The following is a 16,113-nucleotide window of genomic DNA, read 5'->3' as shown; positions in this document are numbered from 1 at the left end:
ACCACCACCACCACCACCACCACCACCACCACCACCACCACCACCACCACCACCACCACCACCACCACCACCACCACCACCACCACCACCACCACCACCACCACCACCACCACCACCACCACCACCACCACCACCACCACCACCATCACCACCACCACCACCACCACCACCACCACCACCACCACCACCACCACCCACCACCACCACCACCACCACCACCACCACCACCACCACCACCACCACCACCACCACCACCACCACCACCACCACCACCACCACCACCACCACCACCACCACCACCACCACCACCACCACCACCACCACCACCACCACCACCATGTCACGTTATGACACGTGCACAGGCCGCGGACCGACGGCCTACCCGGGCCCTCGCAGCCCTTACCCGGCTCGCTGGCGTCGCCCGCAACCGCTGCCACCGCCGCTGCAACGCCAACCGACGCGGCGGCGGTTGGCGGCGCCGACGGTACAGCAGGGCGGTACACGTGGATGGCGGACCTGCCGCCGCACCTCAACGGGCCGGACGGCTGGGGCGACGCGGGCCCTGTGGACGCGCTGCCCGCTCCCATCCCCCGCGTGTGGGGGTGCGTGGACAGCGGCGAGGAGGCGCAGCCGGGCGCGGTGCAGTACGACGCCTGGTTTCAGGGCTTCTATTTCTTGTGGGGTGCAGCAGGAAAACCTCCAGCCACAACATTCCTCACTGCTGCGGCCCACCACATACGGTACTGTGCGGTGACACCGGCCGGCCTCAACCTGCGCGCCGGCGCCGCTTCATGGGCGGCGCCGCGCTCTCCTCCACGTGGCCTTGCTGCCCCCTCCGCTATGCGCATGCACGCCGCAATTGCTGGGCCCAGGCCCTGCACCGCCGCCGGGCCCTGCGCCGCTGCGGCTGTATTGGAAAACCCGGGATTGGTCGCGTACTGAGCAACCCTGGTGGTACGAGCAGACGGCTGGGAAGCTGCGTGCCAGGGCTGGACGGGCATGGACTGCATGGTAGTTGACGCGAGTTGGGTGGCTGCGCGAAGGGGAGCGGTTGCGCGGGCGGACGGCTGGGACGCTGCGACTGGGGGCTGCAGTCGAGCGCGCGGGGCTGGCTGATGGCGCGCGGCGCGGCTGGGAGCGGGCAGCTGCGATATGCGTGCGGCGCCGTCTGGTAAAAGATGCGTGCCGCACTGGCGCTGGCGTGGGAAACGCGGCGGGATATCAACCACGCACCATCCGTTACAGCAACAGCGGCGCATCAATACTGCGGGCACCGCGCCTGCACCAGCCCCGGCTGGCAGCGGGTGAGAGCCGCCTAGCAGCACGTGCACCTCACCCTGCCTTGTCCACCCCCCCTCACCGCCCAGACCCAGCCCCGCATCAATGCGGGACACCGCCAGCTTCACGCGCCCCTACTGCCCCACGCGCCCCTGCCCCACAGCCACCAAGGCAGCCAGGCCCGCTGCGGCCGCCATCGCCGCGCGGCAGCTGCAGCCGCGCACTGTCATCCTCCTCAAACTCCTTTATACTTGTTAGAGGACAGTTCCCACTCACCCCCACTATCTCGTGTACGACAAGTCAAGCCCACAAGCCGAGTCCGGAGTCGCAGTACTCGGGTACCTCTGCAACCAGGAGCTGGCAGTTGCACGGAAAGCCGGTGCCTGTACGACTGTGCCTGGAAGACGCAAGCACTGCTCCCCGGTTCACACGTCCATCCCTTCTCCCTCGTCCTGTCCATGCCACTCCTCCAAGGAATCCGCACTGTCCTCCTCACTGCCCTCCTCGCTGCCCTCCTCACTGCTGCTGCTGTCACCCCCCAGGATCGCTGCCGCGCCGTGCCGGCCGCGCAGCTCCTGCAGCTGGTGCCGCAACACCCAGGCCTCCGCCTCCGCGGCCTCCGCCTCATCCACAAAGCAGTCCTCCTCGTCCTCCTCACCCTCCTCACCCTCCTCCTCCTCCTCATCATCATAATCTTCCTCATCATAATCCTCCTCATCCTCCTCATCCTCATCACCCTCCGTCTCATCCTCTTCCCCTGCTGCTGCCACGCCCTCTTGCTGCTGGTGCAGGCGCTCCCGCTGCCCCCGCTGCCCCCGCCGGCACTTCCGCCCCGGCTCCCGCAGCTGCCTCTGCCTGCGGCGGCCACGCGCCTCCACTGCCACCCGCCACCTCTCATTGCGCAGCGGCAGGCCGCCCCACAGCTCCGCGTCCGAGCCCAGCAGCGCCTCCAGCAGCGCATCCGGGTCGGGCGCGTGCGGGCCGGCGGCGGGGATGGCGCCCAGTTGGCCGTGGCTACTGCCGCCGCCGAGGCCTCTGCTACTGCCGCTGCCGCGGCCGCTGCTACTGCCGCCCAGCAGGATGGCGGCCACGGCGACGTCCGCCTCGCCCTCGAGCATGTTGTAGTGCTGTAGCTGGTGGTGGTTGTACTGGTGGTTGTACTGGTGGTTGTACTGGTGGTTGTACTGGTGGTGGTGGTGCATGAGGTCGGGGCCCCGGCAGTCCAGGCGGCGAGCGCTCAGCCGCGTCCTGTGGGCCCAGGTGGCACACACACACACACACACACACACACACACACACACACACACACACACACACACACACACACACACACACGGTCACACAGTCACACACACGGTCACACACACATAAATACACACGCTCGTGTCGTCACGTGTGCTCTCTGCCACACCCAAACAGTCCCAGTTTGCGTGGAAAGCGCATGGACAATTTTGCGTGTTCAATGCTGCTCATCAATCTTCAATCAATCCACATCTGGAATGCTTGCGCTACCCGCTGTGCACCCAGCTGATGCCGTCAGCCGCCTCCGCCACCTGCACACCCTCGCAAGCACCCACCTGTACTCCCGTACGTGCGCCACCGCCGCCAGCACACCACACGCGGACCGCCACCGCGCCGCCGCCCGGCGCTCGCGGTGAGCTGTGGACAGCGGCCCGCGGCTGCGGGGGCCGGGGTCGTCCACCGCAAGGACCTACGCCGCGGCAGGGGGGGGGGACAGCAGGGTGGGGCGGGGACAACATGGGTCAACGCCCATGCTCGTCGAGCTGGGGCTTGTTGGTTCCTTCCAGTCCAACATACTCGTTGCAAGCAGGGGTGGGGGAAAAACCCTGTTGTTACAAAAGCAACCCTTATAACACGGTGCCCGCAGCCATGTACACCAACATTAATCGCCCCCCCCCCCTACTACATGCCCAGCAGCCCCCGGCCCCCCGGCCCCCCGCCCCCCGGGCCCCCGCACCTGCAGCTGCATGCCGCGGCGCTGCAGTCCCGCCCACCCGCCGCCCCCGGGCCGCACGTCACCCCGCGCGGCCGCCGCCAGCCCGCCCGCCAGCCCACGCAGCATGCGGGCCGGGTGGGCACCGCCCGCCACCGCCGCCACCTCCTGCGGGTGCATAGTACTCATTCGTAATGTATGGAAAGGATAGCGGGCGGCAACGGATCGGTGGAGCGGGGGGCACAGCTGCGGCCTCCAGGGGAGGGCCGTCAACTCCGGCAGACATCCCCCTCCCACACACACACTGCCCCTGTCCGCCCCAGCCCGCAAACAAATTTTGAGTCCCCTCCCCCACTTTATCCCATCCCCAGTTCGGTTGGTCTGGGACATATGCCCGTACCGCCCGCCTCACACACATGTATACACACAACGCGTACACACATGTATACACACAACGCATACACACATGTATACACATGTACGCACCAGGCACGGCAGCGCCGCCGCCGCCGCCAGCACCTCCGCCGCGCTGCGCACCGCGCCGGGCGGACACAACACCGTCAGCCGCCGCACGGCGCGGCGCCAGGCCGGCGGCAGGCCGTGGCGCAGCGCCTCCGCAAAACTGTTGAAGCCGTCCAGACGCCGCGAGCCCCGCCCATCCTGCTCGCCATCCTCTCCTTCATCGCTGCCGCTGCCGCTGCAACGCCACTCCTCACTGTCTTCACAGTCGTCTTCGTCATCATCGTCGTCGTCGTCGTCGTCATCATCCTCATTGTTCCACTCGGTGTCGCCGCCGCCGCGTGGCCGCTGCAGGCGGTGTCCGGACCAGGCGGCGCCGTCCACCAGGAGCACGTGCGGCGGCGGCGGCGAGCCGGGGGGCAGCAGCGCCGCCAGCTGCCGCAGGGCCTGAGGAGTGAGGGGACAAGAGCGGTGGCGATGAAGCAATGATGTGTGGGACTGGGTAAGGCCGGAGCACCACCCGGGCGGGCCCTGCCGACATATGTGTGCGGCTGGGCGCAGTGTAAGCGGCCCGCGTCACGCGCCCCAGGTCGTACTGTGCAAGCTCTGGTAATGTGTGCCTCTTTTTGCGCTGTTCAAAGGACCCAAGCCATGCTACGGCACATGGGCCCCATCCACAATCCCACACGCCCGCAGCCGAGCCTGCCCCCCACTCACGTGCACGCAGCCGGGCGCCCTCAGCTCCAGCTGCCGCACCTCCCACGTGCCCAGCGCCCGCGGGGCAGCACCCACACCCACACCCGTCCCACCGCCGCCCCCGGTGCCACCACCGGTGCCGCCGCTGGCGCCCTCACCGCCACCCGCCACATCGACGCCGCCGCTGCCGCCGCCGCCGCCCATGCACATGCTGCGCAGGCGCTGCAGTGTGCGCAGGCGCCAGCCCCCCGCCTGCAGCGGCCTGATGTGCAGGGGCTCCCGCGGGCAGCCGTGCCGCCTCAACACCGCAACCCCGCCGCCGCCATCGCTGACGTCACCATCGCCGTCGCTGCCGCCGTCCTCCTCCTCCTCATCATCGTCGGCCGCGTGTGTGCCCTGCGGTCGCGGCGGCCTCCAGGTCCGGCCCGACAGCACCAGCCGCGGCACCCGCAGCACCAGGGGGGCCGCCGCCAGCAGCGCGCCGCGAAGGGACGGCGCCGCCTGCCCGGGCCGGGGCCCAGCTCCCTCGGCCGCAGCAGCGCCCGCGCCCGCGCCCAAGCCAAAGCCGTAGTCCTCACCGCCCCCGCCGTCGCTGCTGCTGCCGTCACCTTCACCGTCACCATCGCTGTGCGCGCCACTGGTGTCGGTGCTGCCTTCCTCGTCTGTGTCCCCAGGCTGCCGCCGCTCCCGCCTGCCGCGCCCGCTGCTGCTGCTGCCGCCGCTGCCGCCTGCTGCCGCCTCGCTGTCCACCAGCATGCGCCGCGCCTGCAGCAGCACTGCGCCCACCCGCACCAGCTCCTCCACCCCCACCGCCCGGCCGGCAGTGCCCACCGTCAGCACCAGTCGGCACCCGCCCCCGCCGCCGCCCCCGCCGCCGCCGCCCCCACCACCGCCAATACTCCCTGCCCCTGCTGCTGCACCGCCTAGGCCACCCTGCCCCCCCTCCCCCTGTCCCCCCTCCCCCTCCCCCTCCAGCTCCAGGGTGAGCGGCACTCTCAGCCGCAGCGCCACGCCCGGCATGCCCAGCAGGTCCAGGTGCAGCCGCCGCAGCGCGGGCGGCAGGCCCGGGCCCAGCAGCACCTGCACCCCCCCGCGCACACACACACACACACACACCGGTGCAGGGCGAGTACACGTGGGTGTCGTGTGCTGGACGCAGGCCCGCAGGCAGGATAGGGACAGGGACGGGGACGGGGGCGGGGCATGAGCTGCGCTACGTCGCGGCTGAGCGCTGGGCGCAATGGATGCAAAGGGTGTGCGTGGGGTGGGCGGGTGGGGGGTGCTGACCCTGTCGACCAGGCGGCATGTGAGCTGGGACCTGCGCTAAAGCTGACCCTGATGCGAGCGCCAGCAGACAGCCCCAGCGCGCATGGCCGCCCCGCCCCCACCACCACCACCCCGCCCCCACCTGCGGCGCTTTGCGGCAGCAGTGGCACACCTCGTGCCCCTCCAGGCTGAGCGAGGTGAGCCGCGTCAGCGCCGCCAGACCCTGCAGCACGCCGCTCACGCCCACGCTGACGTAGTGCCGCGGCGCGGCGGCGGCGGGGCGGCGGATGACCAGCTGCTCCAGGGCGGGCGCCAGCAGCGGCAGGAAGTGCAGGCCGGCGGGCGTGGCCAGGTGCAGGGAGCGCAGGTGGCGGAGGGCGGACAGGCCGCTGTACAGCAGGTGCGGGCGGCTGCCGGCGTGCAGCTCGTCCAGGGGCCTGTGGGTGGGGTGGCGTGGGGTGGGGGGCGGTGGTGCGGGGGCGGTGGTGCAGGGGCGGTGGTGCGGGGGCGGTGGTGCGGGGGCGGTGGTGCGGTGTAGTTTGATGATGAGGTGACGTGTGATGAGGACAAGCCACCCGCCTCTGGGTCGCGGATGGTACACTCACTGTGTGGATACCCCTCTCCCCCCGCCCGTTCTGTAGCTCGGGTGCCAGGGTGCTGCGGACCTCGCAACCTCCCCTCCACCCCTCCCCTCCCCCCCTCAGTCAGCTCCCCCCCTCCCCTCCCCCCCTCCGCTCCCAACCCCCAGCTCCCACCCACCTGTACGCCACGTCCACGCAGCCGGTGATGCGGATGGCCCGCAGCTGCGGCAGGAACGCCGCGACCCACGGCACCAGCGCGGTGGGCAGCGGCCACGGCGACTGCGTGCCCCCGCCCCCGCCCCCGCCGTCATCTCCTCCGATGGGCTGGGCCAGGAAGTGCAGCGTCAGCTCCCGCAGCTGCCGCGCCAGCAGCGGCAGCGCGCCGCCGCCCGCCAGCGCCCTCGCCACCACGTCCTGCACCGCCTCGGGGCCCAGCACACAGTCGCCGCAGCTGCAGCCGCCCTCGCACAGCACCCGCTTGGCGAGCAGCACACGCAGGCGAGACAGCCGCGGCCAGCGCCGCACCAGGCGGGCCGGCAGCCGGTTCAGCACCCGCGGCGAGCGAGGTGCGCGGCCCACGCAGGGCGCGATGGTGAGGCTGGAAACGCACGAGTCGACCCACGCGCGGCTGCCGCGACAGGCGCCGCGGAGCGCCGACTTGGCCTGGCTGCCCAGCAGGCTGTAGAGCAGCTCCTTGTCGCCAATGGCCCACAGCACGTCCAACAGCTCGGCTCCGCGGCCGCCTCGAAGGCCGACGGGCGCGGCGGGCCCGGGCGCGCGGCGCTGCTGGGTCGCAGCCATGGAACGAAGCGTTCTCTGTCCGTGCACGCGGTGTCCAGCCCTAGGCAGGCTGCAGCAGTACTTACTTGCTACACAACTCAAATGATCTTTGAAGTGACTGTACTACATGTTTGGTGGTGGCCCCGCCTGACCCAAGAAGCTGCCCCCATCCCGGCCTGCCCTGCAACTCTCACAGCACCCCCCCCATGCCTTGCCATCCTCGTCCTTGCACTGTACAGGCACACAAGCGCACACGAGGCACCCGTATACACGTCAGAACAAACAGGAGCCGCGGGGGCAAGGTGTTGAGGAACACCTGGTGAAGATTTGGAGGTGGAGTAGAAGACGCGGTTAAGGCCGATGCGGATGCGTCATGCCTTGCGTACATGCATGCCGACTGGCACCTGTTCCTACTGTGTGCATGATGCAGCCCCCGACGACCACTCCACCACTGGGACAGCTGGCGCGTGACACTGCTGGTGCCACTGACACGAACTGACCAGCGGGCACGGCGACCCCGGCGCTGGGGACCCCAGCGGTGACCCGGTTAGTCACATCTCAGACAGCCCGCTTACTGAAACAATGACTGCATCCTTTCAAGCAAGAGAGACTCTTGGCCCTATAAGCCAAAGACATACAAAACGCGACGGTCGTGGCATCGTGTCGTCTTTCACGAAGGGGGATTAACTCAAAATTGAAATCAGTGCATACGACTTTGTAAATGTGTTTCATGCGAGGAAGGCCAAAGGGTTCGGGGCTTTGGGCGGTTCGGGGGGCAGGAACCTCATGCAAGCCCCCGTCGCAAAAACACACCCCATGCATCATGTTGCTGTGCTTGCCTCACAAGGTCTGTACTTCGCTTGTATCTACTTTTAGGTCGCCTGCAAACACAGCCGGGCACGTAGGGTGATTGATACGCGGTTGATTGTGCGCTGGAAAGGCCCAGCTTCTGATTTGGCCGAGCCACAGTACTTTGACCAGTTGTAGCAGCACAATCCTTGAAGAATGTCTTCTCAGAATAGGCTGGTGGTGGTGCCCACTGTCACTGTGTTGACGGTGATGAAGGCTCGCCTCATTGGAGCTACAAAGGGACACGCACTACTGAAGAAGAAGGCGGACGCGCTGACCATGCGCTTCCGCCAGCTGCTGAAGGAAATCATTGATGCCAAGGAGAATCTCGGCTCCACGATGAAGGGCTCGTTCTTCGCTTACACGGAGGCGCAGTACGCTGCGGGCGAGAACATCAAGCACACGATCATGGATAACGTGGACACGGCCGTGGTCAAAGTCCGCGGCGACCTTGATAACGTCGCTGGTGTGAAAATTCCGCGGTTTGAGTCGTTCGTGCTGCCGGGCGAGACCAAGATGGACCTCACGGGTGCGTCCGTGGAATAGCTTGACGGGGGGGGGGGGGGGGGTTGGGTGCATGACGGAGGGGATGGAGTGTGCGGGGTTGTGCACGCAGTGGGGCAGCGTGCGGGTATTGGTGGCGTGGTGGTCCGTGTGTGCGTTGGCACCCAATTACTACTAGGCGCCAAGCATGGGCCCATGCTTAGCACGCCGACTTGCTGTTTATTCATGTGTGTATCAACTCGATACCGCAGGCCTGGGCCGCGGTGGCCAGCAGCTGCAGAGCTGCCGCAAGGCCTACCTGAGCGCCGTGGAGCTGCTGGTGCAGCTGGCCAACCTGCAGGTCAGCAGCCGCGCAGCTGGGGGGTTGGCCGCAGCGGGGGGATGTGGCACGGCTGGTGACGCATGGAAAGCGGTGGTGTTACGGGCTGGGTTTGTTGTCCTTGGCTGAGGCTGGCGATGGCAGCGATGGTCGCGGCTACCCGCGCGGCAGAACTTTGCATGGTGGGCATTATGGCCGGCGCACATGCTTGTGTGAGGTACAGCGCATCCACAAACTCTGCTGTTGAGTTCTGTTCAGCTAGTGAAGCCATTGTAGGCGCGTTCGACACCACCCATTTTGGCGACTTGGCCAGGCAGCTCCGTCAGTCCGACTTGGCACGCCTTGACCCTGCCCCTGCCCCTGCCCACACACGCCTGCGCCCGCTCCCACCCCAGACCGCCTTCCTGACGCTGGACGAGGCGCTCAAGGTGACCAACCGCCGCGTGAACGCGCTGGAGAACGTGGTTAAGCCCAAGCTGGAGAACACCATCTCCTACATCAAGGGTGAGAGACTGGCAGTCGTGGGCGCACAGGCCGGTGCACGTCAGCATGAGCATTCACACGGGTTTTGAGTCCATGTGGGCGCACTAACTCCTTCAGAGCCCGGCGGTGCCTTGGCAAAACAAATGGAAGCCTCAATCAGGCCGTGTGGGCAGCGACCACACGCGGGGCATGGGCGCGTGGGCTGCGGTGCCCCCGGGGTTTCATGGGCTGTCGCAGTTGCAGGCATCGGCAGCTCGGCACCCGGCGCGCAGTGTCCAAACATGCCTGTCTGCCTGCCTACAAGCCCGCCTGCCGGTCCGCCTGTCCTCGCAGCCGAGCTGGACGAGCTGGAGCGCGAGGAGTTTTTCCGGCTAAAGAAGGTGCAGAAGAACAAGCAGAAGAAGCAGATGGCGCAGATGGCGGAGGTGAGGCATGCCGCATGCGCGTGTTATTGTTGCTGCTGCGAGGCAGGCGCGGACTGTCTCTTAGGTAGTGCTGCCGTCCATGGGTGTGGGCTTGTGTGATGCTGCATGTTGTTGGAGTCCTTACTGTTCACCGCACCTGCTGCAGGACGCGGCCGCGGCGGCGGCGGGGGAGAAGGCGGAGGCGGGCGACCTGAAGATGCCGCCCTTCAACGGGCCACAGGGCCAGCAGGGCGTGCAGCCGCCCACCAACTCCTCACTGCTCAACTACAAGGAGGACGACCTGCTGTTCTGAGGGCATGCGCCTGGGGCGGCGTAGGGTGTGTGACGACAGGAGGATGCCACACGTGTGATGAGGGTTGTTTGGGGCTGGGATGTGATGTCGTGCTCCCGCGTGCGGGTGGCGCAGCCCACCACGAGGGCAAGGGGCACACTGCGGTAGACGGACACATGGGTGTGTGGGTCGGGCAACGTGGGAGCGGTGTGTGCGTGCGAACGCCGTGAATTCCACTGCACGTGGAAAGCGCGTTGGTCACAGAAGCCTTGGATGGCACTGGAGAGGGAAGGCGGGCACATGCGTGCTCGGGGCTCGGTGGCCTATCCGCCTTACATGATTTGGAGGACGGGACGGGGCCAGTTTTGACTGAAGGGCAGCATCTGGACCGGATGAACGTATGGAACGGACAGTGCAGTAGCCGGAGTGTGCGCAAGGTACGGTATGTCAACACCAACGCTCGTAGGGTGGGGGGGGGGGCAAAGGGGCAGTGCCACGTACGGTGGATTGGGTGGACTTGGGTGGAGCCGGACTTGACCGATCTGCCTAGATTGGGCAGGTCGAGTGGTTGACGGTTCCGGACCCGTGTTATTGTGGTTATGAGTTTTAAGCCGTGGAAGGTTTCATCCTCCATCCTTTCCCCTCGGCGTTCTCCACTAATGCGGCACTTGGGCGTGTTCCCGCAAAAGAAACCGTCTCCTCCAGGGGTTCCGCCGTGGGCGTATGGGGCGAGCGTGTGCAGGCGGATGGGCGAAGGGCGGGCCGGCAGGGGCACATCGGCGTCGGGGCCACGGCGTCGGGGCCACCTGTCACACAGCCCCTAGTGCTCGTCCACGACATCGAGGTGCGGCACGCTGGACGCCTCTCGCGCATGCATACAGCGCAAGTACAGTACCCGAGCTTTCGGCCCCCGTCGATGCAGTGTGTGCCCGTCTAGCGCGTTCACCCCGCCTCACACAAGCCTACATGCTCGCCCGCCTGCTGCCACCCTAGCCATACACATGTGTGCTGGTGAACGCTGTGTCCGGCCCCATAGGTGTGGCGCTGACCAGCTACGTGTCCGACCCGGCGGCGAGCTGACGCTGGGTGACTGGGTCCCGGCCCCAGAGACGCCGCCAACGCCCTGCTACCGGCAGCGCAGCTGGTGCATGGAGTACCTGCAGGGCCGCCTGCCGCTGCCCACGCCCGCTCCGACCATCATTCTCGCCATCATCACTCACACTCGCGCCTGGCCGCCTGCATCCCCCTCGCCCTGTCCACTGCGACGTACTGCGGCATCCGCGTCCTCCTCGTCCTCCTTCGCCAATACCTCCCTTGCGAAGCAGCTGGCTGGCGCGGCTGCGGGCAGCTTCTGGGACCTGCGCCGGCAGCTTCGACGGCCTGGTGGCCACTGCGCCATGCCGCCAACCGACGTGCTGCGGGGCTGACTTTGCCTCGCCCCCGTCACCACCGGTGCCCGCCTGTGCCGCAGCCTGTGCTGCGTGCACCGCCCGTACAGCCGGACTTGCCACTTGCCAGCCATGCCTCTGCCCCGAGCCCCTCAGGCGCCAGCAACGAAGCATGACGGTGGGCTGCGCCGGGCCCCCCGCGTGGTGGGCCAACTGACGGCAGAGGCAGCGATTCGCGCGGGGACTGGCCGGCGCGGCTCATCGCCACCCAGGCTCCGCTACCGCCCGCCTCGACCTCGCTCACACGCCCAGTCGCACGAGCGACAGCAGCCGCCAGTAAGCGGGTTCGAGCGGGGATGGATTGTGAGGGGTGAGGACGTGGACGTGAGCTGGGGGCCGAGGAAGCGAGGCAGAGGAAGCTGCGGAGGCAGAGGAAGGGCTAGGTCATACGTAGTTGTATGTCAACTGCATGGCACTGTGAGCAGCGATGTGATCAAACCTGCATCAGGACAGGAGAGGCTGTTGTGTGGATGTCTGCAGCCATGATTTATGACGTGTCATCGCAATATGAGCACTAGCGGCGCTATCCTGTGTGCATCCGCGTGGGGAAACCGTAACCGCTTGCACCCCGCATTGGACTCAAGAACACCCCCTGGCAGGAGCCTGGACCAAACATGGCGGTGTTCACAAACACCGGGCCGGGGCGGGTAGCTTATTTCATTCCCAAGTCAACCCAGACCCAGCAGAGCGCGGAGGAGGTTTTGGGGGGTCGGGGCGGCATGCCCCGGCGCGTGCAGGCTGAAACCCACCCCAGTGCCCCACCATTCGCCCACACAAAGGATTTTATGATGCTCCTGCCGTTGTGGTGCTTATGGCGCCGGCTGGCCAACGTGAATGTTTAGCAGTAGCCAAAGAGGGACTGGTGCCGTAACTGTTGTTGGAATCAGCGATGGGAGGTGCAGCCCGTAGGGTCCTAGCCTTCGCAGTCTTAGCATGTCAGCCGCCATCACCTGTCCGTCCATGCCTCCTCCCCCCGACCCAATGAAGGGATGAAGCAACCACCCGCCGCCGCGCCAACCCTGCTCGCTGTCAGCAATCGGTAGAGCTGGGCACATCCATGTACGATGGCGAATCCCTTGCTGAAGCTCCCCTCGGTTTGATCGGGTCTTCTCTCCCCACCCCTACTCACCTGCTGCGCCACCGCCACCGCAGAACAGCAGACCAATCTGTGGCTTAGGGCCGGCTGGTTTCATGTATGGGTTGAACCCTCGCAGCGGTTGCAGCGGCCGCCCCCCGCCGTCCCGCAACAGCCCCCGTGCCGGTGCACAGTGTGGTGCCAGTATTTACCCAGTGTGTCGGTGCCATGCCTCCCAGGGCTTGGGCACAATGGGGTCACACTGGCGGCTGGTACGGCAGCATAGTAACCGGCGTTCGCTGAAAGCTCATGTCGGCCAGGCCGTACGGCTGAGCCCTTGTCCGCTATTGAAACAACCATCGAAGGCGCCTGAAGTACCCCTGCGCCTGGCGACACGGGAACCGGGCGTTGGATCGGGGTGAATGCGGCGTGCCCGCGGCAGCAGCACACGCTCAAGCACACTCGGCACCCACCCCGTCGTTACGCAGGCGGCCGCCGCAGCTGTGGGAGCTTCGGCGGCCGGTGGACAGCCAGGCTTCTCGTGTCGCTGCCAAACGTGCGCGAGGAGACCCTTTTACCTTCGGCCCCGAGGCCACTATCTATCATCTCTAAGGATGCGTTTATGAGGCTTGGTAGCAGCTAAGCTTTGTGGGCAAGGCGCACGCGCGGCGATGTACATGGCTGTCTGCGCGCCGGGCAAGCTGCAGACTAGTTGACATGTGTACTATGGTAGAGGTTAAAAACATGCATGTGTATACTCAGTAAGCAGGGCATATTGCTGCACAAACTGGCCGGCTCATTGGCCCCATGCGCAATTTTCGCTGGGCGAGCCCCTTAAGCGGCGCGAGCCCGCCCAGTTTCTTCCTCTTGGGCTCCGCTACGTTGTCCTAAGGCAGCACAAAAATGCCGTCCAACAAGTCGTTCAAGATTAAGCAGAAGCTGGCCAAGAAGGCCAAGCAGAACCGCCCCATTCCCCACTGGATTCGCTTCCGCACGGACAACACCATCCGTTACAACGCTAAGCGCCGCCACTGGCGCCGCACGAAGCTGGGCCTGTAAGCTTGGCGGCTTGTTGACTTGGCTGGAGACGATGAGGGCCTTGTGCGCGGGTGAGCCCGCTGTGTAAGTCCAAGACGATAAATATTGGTCCCTTGTCCCGTACCTGGCTCACGCCGGGCAGCACCTTGGGCAGCGGGGCAGAGCCGACAGGCGATGAGCCGCTCTTGGCGGCTTCCAGCTCGCGGCAGCAGCGAGAGCGGACGCAGCATCAGAAACTGGCGTTCTTTACTCAGTACAGGAGTTTTCAGTGGGAAGGGGGCAGCTGGTGGAGCCGCGACTGGCCCATTGCTCGGGGCTGGCGGGAGGCAGCCACGCACAGCTTCAGCTAATATAGATTGTCGACATGGTGGTCAGTTTCTACCCAGGGGGCATGTTGAGTTGTCAGTAGGCGGGGGAGGGTTGAAGGTCCGCAGGATGCTGCGACAGCGTGCCTGCGGCGTGTCACGCGCCCGAACGTGGAGCCATAGCAGCAGCGGGCATGTATCAGCATCGCAATGACACACAGCAGGTTGAGATGGGGTTGTGTGAGCAAGGGTCGGGGTTCAGCGACGCAGCATAGAACACATCGGCAACGGCACCAGGTTTCCAGGGGCCAGCAGGCAGCACAGCACAGCCGACTGTCACGTGCAAAGAGCTTTATCTGGGGCACCAAAGAGATAGAAAGCGGGTGATTTCAGTGCATAGCACGGTGGACAGCGTGTGCGCGGGTGACAGCCAATTTTAAGCCATCAACGGCACGTCGCGGTCAACGGTCGCGCAAGATCCGCCCCAGCAAATACGGTGGAGCTGATGTGACAAAGATATGGTTCCCCTCGCAAGTGGAAAGTGGGCTGCGCCCACGCCACGTCTCTAGTCTGAGGCCGCAAGCGTCTACCTCATCTCATCCCGGACGTAGCCGGGGTCGGTTCGTACAGGCACGGCCCGCCATAATGTGTCCAGTCGCGTCCAGCTATCAAGCACAACCACAGCCAGCAATCAACCAAACAGCAGGAAATCCTCTAGCCACAACACTCCTCACTGCTGCGGCCTACAACATACTGTGCGGTACTATGCTGGCCAGCAAAGACCGCTAACCAGACACAGGCCGGCCTCAACCTGCGCGCTGGCGCCGCGCCCCCCCTGTCCTCCTCCACGTGGCCTTGCTCGCCCCCTCCGCTATGCGCATGCACGCCGCAATTGCTGGGCCCAGGCTGCACCGTCGCGCTGATGTGAAAATACAGTGCAGCGTCGTGTGGGGCTCAGACGCTCAGTCGTGGGCTCAGTGGGGCTCAGTGGGTGATGGCTGGGTGACGGCTGGGTGATGGCTCAGTCGTGGGCTCAATGGGACGCACTCACTCTACCCTCCCGACGGTGCAGGAACGTGACGGCAACTCCGCAACCAACATCCGGCACGCGCTGGTGGAGATGCTGCTGGGGCACAAGCGGCCTGCATCGCTGCAGACTGGCGGCGGCAGCGGCGGCGGCAGCGGTGGCGGCGGCGGCGGCGGCGGCAGCAGCAACGGGGGCGCGTGCGCGCATCTTGGTAGCGGAGGGGGCGGGAAAGGCCACGTGGAGGAGGAGAGCGCAGCGCCGCCCAAGAAGGGGCGCAAGCGCGCAGGCTGAGGAGCCGGCTGGTGTCTAGGTAGCGGTCCGCGGTGGGGCTGGCAGGGCATGCGGCATGACAAGTAGTGCGGCTGTTGACAACTGTGCTGCGTCTGGCTGCGGTTGGCTCTGCCGTGGCATCACGATTGCTAGGCACCTGGTTTGGCTATGTGCCTGTTGAAACACCTACCGCTACGCAGTACTCCGGCTTGCCCCTCCCCCCTCAGGGCGCTCCATGCCGTGCGCCCCGGAATGCGGTGTGGGGATGGGGTGGGGTGGGATGGACTGGCGGATGTTGGAAGTATCATATAGGTCTGCTGGGGGCTGCGAGCAGCCATACTACCGGTCATGATATTGCCTTCGGTAGCTCAGGGCGCCGCGGGCTGGGGGTGGGCAAGTGAGCGGGGATGGGGGCTCGGACTCAGCGGGGGCACGGACTCAGGGCGTGGAAGCCAGCGAGAAGCGGGCGAGAGTAACGCCGATGTGCCGGGTGATGTGCGAGCAGAATACAGAACGCGGCATTCGTCATTACGGGGAAACTAAAACAGATAGCGCCAACCTTTTGCGCCTCGCGCTTTCGCGCGCAATTTCCGGGATCCTCCAACGCGTCGATTCCTCCGTCTTGCGTCCTTCCATGCCGGAAGCCTTGATTATCGATACAATTTGTGATATATTGTATGTTGCGCTGGAGCTCTAATGCAAACGCTGCGCTTGTGCGTTTACCCCGCTCTGGCATAGGGCTTGCGTTTTCATAATGTTACTCTTTGCAATACATACATAGAAAGGCGCATTATTTGCACGACAAATTTCGCTGCGCTCGGGTTTCAAGGTTATAACTCAAGTCAAAACTGGAATAACCGGGAGGGCCCCCCGCGGCGAGCTCGATGCGACCGCAATGGCTATTGCCCCTCCCCCTTCGGGGGAAGGGGCAAGCCAACCGACGCCGGCTATGTCCGGGCGATGAGGTGGGTCGGCCTCAGACTGTGTAGGGGCTCAGCCCCTTTTCCCGTGACCGGGGAACACTTGTCTGTTGCGTGGGTTATGCATCCAGTGCCGCAGGAAGTCCAGCAGCCGCACGCGAAGCG

The 16,113-nt window shown here is 65.9% G+C and overlaps 5 protein-coding genes across 5 annotated transcripts in view; 3 read left to right on the top strand and 2 right to left on the bottom strand.

The window, feature by feature from the left end:
- The window catches only part of CHLRE_09g405002v5 (uncharacterized protein), a 2,092-nt gene extending 1,449 nt beyond the window's left edge, over positions 1-643 (bottom strand). The window contains exons 1-2 of the mRNA XM_043066150.1: positions 529-643; positions 1-442 (exon numbers count right to left, since the gene is read on the bottom strand). The exon at positions 1-442 is cut by the window's left edge and continues 560 nt beyond it. The gene's annotated coding sequence lies outside the window, so the exon portion shown is untranslated. The remainder of the gene's footprint in view (positions 443-528) is intronic.
- Positions 644-1,227: 584 nt separating this feature from the next.
- Positions 1,228-7,093, bottom strand: CHLRE_09g405000v5 (uncharacterized protein). Its single transcript, XM_043066149.1, has 7 exons — positions 6,413-7,093; positions 5,796-6,090; positions 4,409-5,467; positions 3,719-4,138; positions 3,257-3,400; positions 2,856-2,989; positions 1,228-2,526 (listed from the first exon to the last, which is right to left on the bottom strand). The coding sequence occupies exons 1-7, from the start codon at positions 7,033-7,035 to the stop codon at positions 1,704-1,706; spliced, it is 3,498 nt and encodes a 1,165-aa protein (XP_042920720.1). The 5' UTR covers positions 7,036-7,093; the 3' UTR covers positions 1,228-1,703.
- A 770-nt stretch (positions 7,094-7,863) lies between these two features.
- CHLRE_09g405050v5 (uncharacterized protein) lies at positions 7,864-10,489 on the top strand. Its single transcript, XM_001695092.2, has 5 exons — positions 7,864-8,392; positions 8,619-8,707; positions 9,082-9,190; positions 9,503-9,594; positions 9,740-10,489. Exons 1-5 carry the CDS (start codon positions 8,020-8,022, stop codon positions 9,884-9,886), a joined length of 810 nt encoding a protein of 269 aa, XP_001695144.2. The 5' UTR covers positions 7,864-8,019; the 3' UTR covers positions 9,887-10,489.
- A 1,354-nt stretch (positions 10,490-11,843) lies between these two features.
- Positions 11,844-13,526, top strand: CHLRE_09g405106v5 (uncharacterized protein). Its single transcript, XM_043066154.1, has 2 exons — positions 11,844-12,040; positions 12,877-13,526. The coding sequence occupies exons 1-2, from the start codon at positions 11,928-11,930 to the stop codon at positions 12,998-13,000; spliced, it is 237 nt and encodes a 78-aa protein (XP_042920719.1). The 5' UTR covers positions 11,844-11,927; the 3' UTR covers positions 13,001-13,526.
- A 1,137-nt stretch (positions 13,527-14,663) lies between these two features.
- CHLRE_09g405105v5 (uncharacterized protein) lies at positions 14,664-15,219 on the top strand. The gene has a single exon (XM_043066153.1). It carries the CDS (start codon positions 14,768-14,770, stop codon positions 15,047-15,049), a length of 282 nt encoding a protein of 93 aa, XP_042920718.1. The 5' UTR covers positions 14,664-14,767; the 3' UTR covers positions 15,050-15,219.
- Positions 15,220-16,113: the final 894 nt, after the last annotated feature.

The sequence above is a fragment of the Chlamydomonas reinhardtii genome, chromosome 9 (genome assembly GCF_000002595.2).
Source record: "Chlamydomonas reinhardtii strain CC-503 cw92 mt+ chromosome 9, whole genome shotgun sequence".
Taxonomy (NCBI): domain Eukaryota; kingdom Viridiplantae; phylum Chlorophyta; class Chlorophyceae; order Chlamydomonadales; family Chlamydomonadaceae; genus Chlamydomonas; species Chlamydomonas reinhardtii.
Note: the sequence above shows the minus strand (reverse complement) of the source record. Positions and strands in the feature narration are given on the sequence as shown.

Coding starts and splice junctions, on each gene's coding strand:
- CHLRE_09g405000v5 (XM_043066149.1), bottom strand. CDS start 7,035: ATGGCTGCGACCCAGCAGCGCCGCGCGCCCGGGCCCGCCGCGCCCGTC. Junction 6,091..6,412: donor TGCGTGGACGTGGCGTACAG/GTGGGTGGGAGC, acceptor CCCCACCCACAG/GCCCCTGGACGAGCTGCACG. Junction 5,468..5,795: donor GCTGCCGCAAAGCGCCGCAG/GTGGGGGCGGGG, acceptor GGGGGGGTGCAG/GTGCTGCTGGGCCCGGGCCT.
- CHLRE_09g405050v5 (XM_001695092.2), top strand. CDS start 8,020: ATGTCTTCTCAGAATAGGCTGGTGGTGGTGCCCACTGTCACTGTGTTG. Junction 8,393..8,618: donor GACCAAGATGGACCTCACGG/GTGCGTCCGTGG, acceptor TCGATACCGCAG/GCCTGGGCCGCGGTGGCCAG. Junction 8,708..9,081: donor TGCAGCTGGCCAACCTGCAG/GTCAGCAGCCGC, acceptor CTCCCACCCCAG/ACCGCCTTCCTGACGCTGGA.
- CHLRE_09g405106v5 (XM_043066154.1), top strand. CDS start 11,928: ATGGCGGTGTTCACAAACACCGGGCCGGGGCGGGTAGCTTATTTCATT. Junction 12,041..12,876: donor GGTCGGGGCGGCATGCCCCG/GCGCGTGCAGGC, acceptor GTCGTTACGCAG/GCGGCCGCCGCAGCTGTGGG.
- CHLRE_09g405105v5 (XM_043066153.1), top strand. CDS start 14,768: ATGGGACGCACTCACTCTACCCTCCCGACGGTGCAGGAACGTGACGGC.